The sequence below is a fragment of the Cynara cardunculus genome, unplaced genomic scaffold, assembly GCF_001531365.2.
Source record: "Cynara cardunculus var. scolymus isolate 2C unplaced genomic scaffold, CcrdV1 Un_Scaffold_1687, whole genome shotgun sequence".
NCBI lineage: Eukaryota > Viridiplantae > Streptophyta > Magnoliopsida > Asterales > Asteraceae > Cynara > Cynara cardunculus.
This window is the reverse complement of record NW_020200839.1, coordinates 71,376-83,627: the sequence shown is the minus strand read 5'-3', so window position 1 is coordinate 83,627 and position 12,252 is coordinate 71,376. Positions and strand designations below refer to the sequence as shown.

The following is a 12,252-nucleotide window of genomic DNA, read 5'->3' as shown; positions in this document are numbered from 1 at the left end:
GGAATTTCAAATAGTTAATTTGATACTAATATCGATATATTTTTGTCAAATTTTTATGATATCGTTAAACATATATTTTATTCAAAAATAAAAACATCATCGCTTTTTCTTAAAATCACATAAAGCCATATTATAACATCGACTAAGATAAAGAATAAAATGAAATATTAAAAACACGATATATCTCGCTGCATTGCGCGAGTACGCTTCTAGTAAATAGATATCATATGCTTTGTAAGCTGGTTGAACTTCTTAAAATAAAGAGATCTTATGACTAACCTTCAGAAGGAATTTTCATCAAACAGTCCAAATATGTGACTAACCTTTTGAAGAAGTACGATCTCTCTGACTCTTCATCAATGAGAACCCCAATGGCCACAGGATCTAAATTAGATTCCGAGAGGTTGTAGATGTAACAACCTATAGAGACATGATTGGGTCGCTCTTGTACTTAACAGCTAATAGGCTAGAAATAATGTTTGCTACTTGTCTATGTGCAAGATATCAAGCCAATCCTAAGGAATCTCATCTTCCAGCAGTCAAGAGAATCTTTAGATACCTCAAAGGGACTCCTTGTTTAGAACTCTGGCTTTGAACTAATTGCCTATTGTCTATACAGATGCAGATCATGCAGGGTGCAAGCTTGATAGAAAAAGTATGTCTGGTAGCTATCAACTTCTGGGAGACAAGCTGGTAAGTTGGACATCCAGAAAACAGAATTGTGTCTCAACTTCTACAGCAGAAGCATAATATGTTGTTGTTGCTAGTTGTTGTTCACCAGTGATCTGGATGAAAACCCAACTAAAGGACTATGGATTTCAAGATGACAAGATCCCTATCTTGTGTGATTCCAGAAGTGCTATAGCAATATCTGCAAATCCAATATAGCACTCCAAAACCAAACATATTGATGGCAGGTACCACTTTATCAAAGACCAGGTTGAGAAGGGGACAATCGAGATGTATTTTGTTCCCACACATAACCAACTTATTGACCTTTTTACAAAAGCACTAAATGAGAAAAGAATTCATTTTCTAGTTAGCAAGATGGGTATGTTGAATTACACTACTTAAGGCATAAACATGATCAACCAGAGACCCCCTCCGTCTATGGTTCATGTATAATGTGGTACAAATTGGCAAAAGGTCCAAGCATTTTAGACTAGAGCCTCTAGATGTCAAAAGCACTTGTATTCTTCAAGGCCATACATTCCCTTTGCACATAGAGCCTCTAGTTCCACTATCAAGAGTCACTATCTTACAATCTTTTGAGACCAGAGCCCTTCTGGTCCACAATAATAAATTTCTAAGTCCAGGTCTATGTTTAAAACACAACCATAGCATCTGGTTCCAAAGACTAGAGTCTGGATTTGAGGACTTAATGACCAAAGCCCATCTGGTCCTATATGAACACTTTTCTTACTAACTTTTGGGCCTTTATTGCACCCAGAGCCTCTGGATCTCAATTCTTTGAAACCAGAGCCCCTCTGACTCAAAGACGAAGTTCCAAAAACCAAGTTCTTGTCCTTACAAAACATCTAGAGCCTCTAGTTCTAAAGACCAGAGCTTCTGGATAACAACTCTATGGAACCAGAGCCCCTCTGGTTCAAAGAAAAGTATTCTCAAACTAAGTGTTCATGCTCATAATGAATCCAAAGCCTATGGTTCTTAAGACCATAGTCTCTAGACATCAAGTCTTTAGAACCAAATATCCTCTGGTTCAATTGCACTTGACTCTAGTTCATTAATGTTGTCAAGTACATATTAAACCTTGTTCAAAATGCTCATTTTCACAACCAGAGCCTCTGGTTCTATAGACCAGAGCCTCTGGATTCATAAAACACCATATGCATACATCAAGGGGGAGGTTTGCTCACTTATCTTAAACCTAAAGCATGATTTAAGGGGGAGCAATAACACCATCACTTTGTTTTATGGTGGTTAAGTACAACCAGAGCCTCTCTAGTTTATCTACAAGGGATTTATAATAATCCCATATAGCATTTAGACCAACCAGAGCCTCTGGTTTGTCTATCTAGAGCCTCTGGCATAACATATGCTTACAACTTAAAGAAAAGTTTCTCTCCATGACCAACCAGAGACCCTCATCATCAAGGAGATAGTTAGACCCCACAATTCATTACTTAGGGGGAGATTGTTAGACCCCATAATTTTCATATGTAAAAATAATAAAAAAAATATTCTAAGTGTGGAAGACCGGAGACCCAATGACGATCCAGAGCTGGGCAATATACTTCTAAGTGTTGAAGACCAAAGATCTGATTAAGACAATCCAGAGAGGCTATGAAGAACCATACGCTTAACCAAATGATCATCCACTGATGAAAAGTCCATTTGGTCGATGAAAATGGGCTTTCCATAACCCCTCTGATTTCCAGCATCTGAAGAATTAACCAAGTCATCAACCATTGTTCGATTATCTCAAGCCTAACAAACTGACACATGGAAAACATTGATTGAACATGCCACCTAGAGATAGTTGTACAACTTGAAACATGGAAGGTTGTGATTCACTACCTGGACTATGTTATTTTAGGCGGCTAGAAATAATTATCATCTTATTTAGATAGATATCTTTTCCACGTTTTTCTCATATATATCTTAACATAGATTAATATCTCATTAGCTAGATTGCTAGTATAAATAGATATCATATGCTTTGTAATCTGGTTGAACTTCTTGAAATAAAGAAATCTTATGATAGCTTTCATTGTTCTTGATTATTCTTTCTAAGTTGTTCACACATTCTTTATAACCCAACATGATAGATTAGTTTCTTCAACTGCATATTTCTCAAATTTATCCATAGATTAAGAGATCTAGGATCAAATCAACAAATATTGTTGTCAATATATGTTGTGGATTTATCTACAATAGATACATTTGTAATTTGTCAATGTATGTTATTTTATGTACAATTTGCAGTCCATGACTCCAAAACAAAAGGATTATTTGTACCTCAACATGGTTTAATATGTGTAAGAGTGGTTTTGTCAACATATATGAGGGAAACTACTACATGAATTGCATTCTTGCTTTAAGTTTTTTTTTCTAATTTCATATCGCTCTGCATTGTGTGGGTAGACAACTAGTAAATACAATATATTTAAATTAATTAAAATTTTGAATTTTATAATTACCTAAAATTATAATTATACATATTTGTTGATTCTCTCTCTCATTGATTTGATGATAATCCCGTTACCTTATACGAAGTATTTTTGTTTCTGTCTCTCAGTTCCAGTGATCATCACTGAGTCTGTTCAGTAATCGCTGAGAACATGTAATGTAAATCCATCAGCGATAGCAATACTTCAAGAAGACAAAACTCACACCAAAGAACCTTCAGCGAAAGTCGAAGACTGAAACTGAAGATTAGAGACTGGCGAGTTCGTGATCTGAAATGGTATTCAGTGATTACGACTTTGTCTACACATGTGTGAAGACTGCTCAAGCCTCAGCAAATGCTGAAGAGACCTTCAGGTTATTCCAGCATTCGACGATCGAAAGAAGCTTGTTGAGCACGATTGTTTTTGTCTTGTCCTTATACACACAAAGGACAAACCCATACCCTTTCTAGAACATAGTACGGTACGAAGTCGGTTAGTTGACTCTACTACCCACCAACTTCATGAAAGGATGTCTGCTCATGAATAGGCTTTTGTACTATTCACCATAGCAAAGGACAAGTCTTTCTATAAAGGCTTGACACGTGTTCAAACTCTAATGCATTACATTAAATGTGCATTTAATGCAATGGGTATAAATAGATGTGTTCTATCTCCATGCAGAGATACTGATACTTGCTCTTGAACTCTAAGTTATGTTCATAAGTAAAAGAACACACATCTAAGAACACACTACGGTTATCATCAAAAGCAAGTTAGAATCCCTTTTTAGTATTCTAAATAGTTCTTACTCAGAAAAAACTTACTTTCTTCTAAGTCATATACAACAAATCATTTCTCTTTGCTAAGAACTAGTGTGTAACTTAGATTGTTTAGATAGGTTATATTTACCTTATTCTTCCGCAAACAATCTTGTAAAATATGTATTGATCCTTCTTTATCAATATATATCTTAAATTTGAAAAGTTTACTGTGTTTGTATTCATCCACCCCCCTCTTCTACAAACTGTTATACACATCTTGTAGACCCTAATGGGACCAACAATATTAAAACATATAATATTGATAAAATTACATATAATCTAATCTATGAAATTACATATAATACAATCTAATATGCATGATTAATAAAAGTCGCACAAATAAAATTACATTTTTATTCGTCTAAAAGTTGCTAGATTTTTTTCATACTATTTTCATTGATGTTTTGTCATAGTTGATGTTTATCATACAATATTTTAATCGTTTATTTGAAACTAATGTTTATGCTTTGATTAATATTAACTTAAAAAAAGAATCATATATCTATATTTATTAACTAAAAAATAATTAGAATGTATATCTTAATTTGTAAAGTAATTAATAAATATTGGAGTGACACTATTTTTGAAAGAGTAAATGAATTCTATGTGTATAAATGATAATTATAAAAGTTGATATGACATAATTGGAAGTATAAATTAATTAGGGGATTTGAATCATCTAATAATCAAGGTTCAAAATAGCATGAAACATGGTGTAGTGGTAAGGAAACATGGTGTAGTGGTAAGGTCAAGCCTCAAGTTTTACACGCCACGGTGATGATGCGATGTTTTTCAAGGTGTGATATTAGAAGACAAATTTGTATGTTATATGTATAATTATATATTTGCAATATGTTTTCAATTTATTATCTAACTAGGTTCGATCCCGTGTATTACACGGGGTAATTTGAAAAAAACAAATCATGTCAAGAACTTATCTTACAGATATGAATGATCATCGAAAGTACGATGCTACTTTAAACTTGTACTCTTGAAATAACTCTAAAGTATAACTCTGAAAAATGACTCTTGAGACTTGAATTTAAAAATGAAACTATATCAATAACTAGTTAAAATAAAGTTAACCCTAGAATTAAATTAAATTTAGAAATGAAACTATATCAGTAAATTGAATTTAAACTTAGAAATAAATTTAGAATAACTCTTCAGACTTGTACTCTTAAAATAACTCTGAAGTATAACTCTGAAAAATGACTTCAGACTTGTACTATCAAATAACTCTGAAATAAACCTCTTCAGACTTCAGACTCTGTATAGGCAAGCCAGAAACTCTACATGCACTATACAGAGGCTCTGCATGCACTATGCAAAGGCTCTGCATGGTGCTCTACATGGTGTTTTGTCTGGAAAAGAAGACTTCAGAATTTGGGTGAGCTAACTCTAAAGAACGACTCTTCAGACTTGTAATATGAAAATAACTCTGAAGTAAAACTCTGAAGAATGACTCTTCAGACTTGTACTCTTGAAATAACTTTGAAGTATAAAATCAATCACAGTAAATCAGAGTTCAGACTTCTAGGTCTAAGAAAAAAGACTTCAGAGTTCAGACTTCAGAACTCGGGTGAGCTAACTCTGAAGAATGACTCTTCAGACTTGTGGAAGACTTCAGAATTCAGACTTCTAAGTCTGAAAAAGAAGACTTCAGACTTCTTTTTCTAAGTCTAAAGAAGACTTCAGAGTTCAGACTTCTAAGTCTTAAAAAAAAGACTTTAGAGTTCATACTCCAGAGTCCGGGTGAGCTAAGTATGAAAAAACAGACTTTAGAGTTCGGGTGAGCTAACTCTTTAGAATGACTCTTCATACTTGTACTCTTGAAAAAACTCTGAAGTATACCTTTTAAGAATGACTTCAGACTTGTATTCTTGAAATAACTCTGAAGTAAAACTCTGAAGAATGACTTTAGAATTGTACTATTGAAATAACTCTGAAGTATAATTCTGAAGTATAACTCTAAAGAATGACTCTTTAGACTTGAATTTAGAAATGAAACTATATCAATATTTAGTTAAAATGAAGTTAACCCTAGAATAAAATTTAATTTAGAAATGAAACTATATCAGTAAATTGAATTTAAACTTAGAAGAGCGCCTATGTCAAATTTGAAGAAGAAAATATTCCAATCTATCATAAGGACCAGAGCCCCTGTTGACTCACCAACCAAAAGCAAGGCCAACCCAAAATCAAGGCCAACCAAAGGCCCTCTGGTCAACCATTGCCTCTGGTTCGTCTATCCAGAGCCTCTAGGTAAAAAAAAAATGTTTAATACTTAAAGAATTTAAGTTTCAATTACAACCAGAGACCCTCTGGTCAAACATGAATATCAACCAGAGTCTCTTTGGTTCCTTTATGATAGATTGGAATATTTTCCAAGGTTCAAATAAACAACCAGAAGCAAAGACATCTAGAAGCCAGAACAACCATAGAGGCTCTTGCTTACAAGACCAAGTCTAAGTCTTTAAGACTTATCTTCAAAGTCTAGATAAGTTTATTACATGACTTGTACTCTTGAAATTACTGTGAAGTAAAACTCTTCAGACTTCAGATCTCTATATAGGCAAGCCAGAAGCTCTGCATGCACTATGCAAAGGCTCTGCATGGTGTCCGTTTGAAAAAAAAGATTACATAGTTCGGGTGAGCTAAGTCTGATGCTAACTCTGAAGAATGACTCTTCAGACTTGTACTCTGAAAATAACTCGAAATAAAACTCTGAAAAATGACTCTTCAGACTTGTACTCTTGAAATAACTCTGAATTATAAAACCAATCCCATTAAATCAGAGTTCATACTTCTAAGTCTGAAAAAAAATAGTTTAGAGTTCAGACTTCGGAGTTCGGGTGAGCTAAGTCTGAAAAAAAGAGTTCAGAGTTCAGACTTCGGAGTTCGAGTGAGCTAAGTCTGAAAAAGAAGACTTCAGAATTCGGGTGTGTTAACTCTAAGAATGAATTTTCAGACTTGTACTCTTCAGAATTGTAGAAGACTTCAGAGTTCAAACTTCTAAGTCTGAAAAAGAAAACTTCAGACTTGTTTTTCTAAGTCTAAAAAAAGACTTCAGAGTTCAGACTTCTAAGTCTGAAAAAGAATATTTCAGAGTTAAGAGTCTAGAGTTCGGGTGAGTTATGTTTGAAAAGGCAAACTTCAAAGTTCAGGTGAACTAATTTGAAAAATGACTTCAGACTTGTTAATGCAAATTGTGTCTAGATACGTTCAGATGAGTCTAATTGAACCACTAATATAAATTGTGTCTAGATTCAAGTTTAGGTAGAAAAATAAGATAACCGACTCACCAAAAAATAACACGTGTCACCAAGTTAGTTATTTATTAGATATATAGATTAGATAATGATATTAAAAATAAACATTCATATTAGAAGAAGAAAAATCATATATATTATTATAAAAATTGTTTTTAATTGAATATTTAAAATAAACTTATAAAATTAATTTTATTATATTTATAAATTCGTTAAAGTATGAACGATGTGATTAGACATAAATTAAGTTAAAAGTAAAACGCAAAAAAATATAAGGAATTTCTTTTATAACGAAAATCACGTGTTATAAAAAAGACGGCGTCATATCGACAGAGACGTGTAATCAGACGGCTTTTTTTTTAAGGTTGCTAATAATATATCCGATGGCCGGCAGCCCATCGTGTCTCTTTCAGATCAAATTGGAAGATGCAACATATTCGAAGTAAAGCCTCTGCTCGAACAAATTTCTTTAACTTTTTGTATCTTCTCCTCCTTGATTTCCATGGCTGTTCTTCTGTATCTCGGGAAACCAATCCCTGAAACCCCATCTTTCCCGCTGATTGTCGCCGATCAACAACCAAACCCTTTGAAATATTCAAGAAATCTTCAAACCAGGGTGCGTGGGAAATGTCTGAGACGATCTCATGTGGTAAAAAGTTCATTGAAAGGTAAGTTGAGTTTTCTTTGCATTCTCATGGGTTTATTTTAAAAGTTGGCTGGTTTTCTATGTACATGTAATATTCGATTCGATAGAATTGGTGTCAGTGTTAGTGATACTGCATTTGGGTATATGTAGGTATAGTTTCATAGACGTAGGATGTGTGAGAATAGGAGTTTGGACCCTTGATGCGATAATTGAGTAATTAGTGTCGATCTAGTGGTTCTCTTCAATTAGAATTGATCAACCTCCTTACCCTTTTCACCACAACTTTTATTCTCGAAGCCCAAACCTGGTTTCTTAATGGTTTCTGATGAATTGAGGGGAAACTATACAATTTTGAACAACAACTGCAGTTTGACTTGCAGGTCAAACATGTTACTTTTCAACTTCAAAATTCAGTGAAAAATATCGATCTTTGTTAGAAGATATGGAGGTAGAAAAATGTTGGGTGTTGAATTTTCAAAGAAACACAAATGAATTTAGAATTCTAAAACAACTGTTTACTCCAATTTTTAAAATTGAGAAATTCTATTTGACTTTTAAAGTCAAAGGCTCCACGTTATAACTAAAATCTTATTGAGTACAGATATGCATAAATTGATTACAGACACAGCCCAGTTTGTAAGAATTTTCAAAAGTCAAAAAGCTTAGGAAGGAGATTTAGAGACAAAAAAAATGGGTATTGGTTTAATAACAAACACCTGCTAATAACAGAATTCATAATTTTATAAAGTAGAAATAAAATCTTTCAATTTCGGGAGACATGATGACCTGTTTTATTGCTGAGGTCCAAATTTTACTTACCAGACTTTTAGTTGGTGCTTGCAGAAAGTACTCGTGAATATGATGTTCCCCTTCTTTCTGCTTCAGAGGTACTCTCTCTCCCAGAATGCTGTAAGAAATTCAGCTTCGTGTATTGTATTCAAATTCTTTTGCTTCTTAAAATAAGTTTAAAACAAAGGTAAGTGAAACTGAGATTTGAGATGTGAATCTCATTAATGATGGTATGATTTCATCAAGGCAATAGAAAGTTTGAGGAGAAGTCGAGAAAGTTACAAAAGCACACAACGATATTTGGCTATGTACTCGAGCGTTTTTGGTGGAATAACAACTGATCAGGCTGCCATGGTGATTCCCATGGATGATCATATGGTTCATAGAGGACATGGAGTTTTTGATACTGCGGCCATAGTGGACGGGTTAGCTATTTAATTTGCCCTTGGATGATGTTTTTCTTTCTCTTGCTTTTGTCTTTATTTTTTTCCTCTATCAAGCAAGGATACACACTATAGGCTAAGAAAATGGTGAGGTTTTGGGAGGTAATGGGTTAGAGTCTTGGAAACGGGCTTATTGCTATATGCAAAGGAAATATCATGTATATAGATTTTGCTTCCTAAACCTTGCAAATCTAAGGAAATATCATGTTAGGGCCTTTGCACGCACAAATTGACTTTCAGACACAAGAACATTGTATGCTTGATGGTCTAATAGTGGTTTACTCTTAAAGACAAAATCAATAGAGCAATAGAGGTAAAGCATTAGACATAACCTTCTTACAGTAATTTCTTTTTTGGATCTCTATGTTATAATTTGAAAACTAGATCATAACAATGTTTTTTTGTTTAAAATGCATGCTATGATATCTACAACTTTTTTGATTATCATGTTTATCTGCTCCCCCTCCCCCTCCCCCTCCATGTAATATATATCGAGGGATTTGTCAAACGGAATTGATAATTGCTTTTCATAGTACTAAAACCACATGAACTTATATACATATATATAAACACACACACACACTAGCTGTGTACCCGCGCAATGCAGCGGGATGTAACATTTTTCAACAGCACAAAACTAATGTGAAAAAAGTAAATCTGGGAAATTATGTTTATATGAAATTAATGTTAAAATCAAAGTTAAATAAATTACGTACACATTTTGTAAAAGAAGACAAAGCATATTGATGTGAATTGCGATAATAAGACACGTTTTCCCTAGAAAGAGACATGGGGAGACTATCCAAATATAAAAGGCAACAATAATTGATCCAAGTTACTGCTTTAATTCTCATAATTCAACTGTTGAGCATTCCTCCATAGTCTTTCATTCTATAAAATGATTCTCGACAATTTCAGATGTAGAAATCCAAGTTGAATCTTTCCATTTATGTAAGTCCCCTTAAACCAAGTTAAATTATAAGTACCAACGTTGCTGAAACTGAAACATAGAAAGAGAACTTCAATTTCCCTTCTAGCAAACTCAATGCCTTTGGCAAGAAGATCAACAACAAAGAAACCGGTTAGAAGTTCGACTTGCACTCTTTTCTAGTTTTTAAGTCATTTCTAGAGATATAGATTATAGGAGATAAAAAAAGGAAGGAACAAAAGAGGAGATATGGCTTTAGCAAGCATTAATATTCTATTATACCTTGTTTTCGAATATATGACGATGCTTCTCTCAAAAAATGGCTTGGAAGGCTAAGAACAAAAGAAACTCACAATTTGGACACACGGTTGAAGATTGCCATGGATATTGCTTAAGGACTTCACAATCTTCATGGGATGTCTACAAACAAAAGCAATGGGATTCAATATTCAAATTTTCCGACAGAGCATTGTTTTTATTTTCATTCCATCAGGCTAAGGGGATGTTTACCTAAACTCTTACAAGGTAAGATTTTAGTCCATCAAAAACGACATTGTATGCAACAATTTACCCCATAAGCACTAACTAGGTAATAGTTATCACCCTCACTTAACGGGTGATCGGTTTTTCAGTTCTTATCATGTTTGTACGATAAGTTAAGTGACTTGGTAAGCACTTAAACAGGAAATATAGATTGATTTAGCAATGCACAAACTAGGAGGCATCAAAAAAAAATTATTTGCTCCTAGAAGACATCATCAAGCTCTATTGTGAATGATAGTATAATCATGTCAACATAATTATCAGTTTCCTTAGAATAAATCTCTTAGTGTGCATAGGAGATGTCTAGTCCTTATGAAGAACATAGGAAAAACAAGCGAAATATGGAAAAAATGCTTTCTCAAATAGAATTATTATTTATCTAAAAAGTATACTATAAATACAATTAAGCTGAGAAAGGCAGTTTAGAAATAAGAATAAAATGTTTATGAAATTGTGCGATACAAATTAGAAACCAATTTTTACAACTCATAAACTCATCAAGCCATTCTCCTGGTCCAAAAATTAAAATTATATGAGGATGGACCAAGAGAATGCTCAATGAAGTAAATGATGTGTTTGCACCGATGGAATGAGGTTGGTTACTCAAGTAAAATTAACATTTAAAAATGAAGAAAATACATATATGAAGATAAGAAGAAAGAAGTTCCTTGTTCTAAATTATGATTACATTCAGATTTTCTAAATAAGAAGCAAATGAAGTTCCAGTAACTCAGATGGGTGAAGCATTTACGCATTTACTTTTTACTCTCAGAACTACAAAATTGTGATTAGATTCAAATTTTACAAGTCGAGCTTCAATACTTTAGGTCTTATGTTTCCATTAGTGAAGATATGATTTTTGGTCCAATTCACTTGATTGATCATATGGGGAGAATTGGACATGGGACGACAAAACAGAGAACAAAAAATGTAGTAAAACAAAATAGACGAATGGAACCTGAAGGTTAGTAGTAAGTTGATTTTGAAACTCACTTACTTCTAGATAATGAATGTGTTAATACTTGTACTTCTTTGAATTATGAAAGGCATGTAATGCAACCAAAGCCTATGCCTCCCAAGAGGTCAAGGGGTGGGTGTGTGACAGTGTGAGTTGATTTGTGGTATATAAATATTATATAATGGACTCCTTTCAAAACCAAAACTAATATAAGTTAATGACATTAACTGAATTCTCAATAGGAGAGTATGTCTGCAAATGTCTCCACGGTCCTGTACAATCTATCAATCTATGCTGAATCTTGATGTACATGGTTTATAGTTTGATGAATCTAAGGTATGGCTATATTTGATCTTAGCTTGGCTATATTAATCCATGGGGGCAAACTCTTAAAAGAACAAGAAGCGCATACCTGACTGCAGTGGGAATAACATTGAAGGGGGTGCTATAAAGCTGCAACAACAACAAAATTATGTTAGGTAAAACGTTACACACGCAATACGCACAACCCAAAAAACAAGAGAAGAACACAAGAATTTACTTGGTTCACACGATCAGATTGATCGTGCTAGTCCACGGGGGCAACTAGGGTTTTCTTTATTTAGGTGCTACAACGTTTACAAGTACAATGAGATTAATATATATAGACAAACATAATTAGGGTTATCTCCTAATCAAGGAAACTAGGGTAGAGACTAGGGCCGGCTCCTTTTGGGCTAGG

General features: G+C 33.7%; 1 protein-coding gene across 5 annotated transcripts in view; it reads left to right on the top strand.

Moving 5' to 3' along the window:
• The first annotated feature begins 7,608 nt into the window (after nt 1-7,608).
• LOC112502637 (D-amino-acid transaminase, chloroplastic) overlaps nt 7,609-12,252 on the top strand; it is a 44,484-nt gene continuing 39,840 nt past the window's right edge. For 3 of the 5 annotated variants that reach the window (XM_025106593.1, XM_025106596.1, XM_025106597.1), the window contains exons 1-3: nt 7,609-7,892; nt 8,714-8,757; nt 8,906-9,084. In XM_025106593.1, coding sequence (XP_024962361.1) covers nt 7,727-7,892; nt 8,714-8,757; nt 8,906-9,084 — 389 coding nt within the window. In that variant the 5' untranslated portion in view covers nt 7,609-7,726. Of the gene's footprint in view, nt 7,893-8,700; nt 8,758-8,905; nt 9,085-12,252 lie in introns of all 5 variants that reach the window. The other 2 variants (XM_025106594.1, XM_025106595.1) reach the window with 2 other exon arrangements.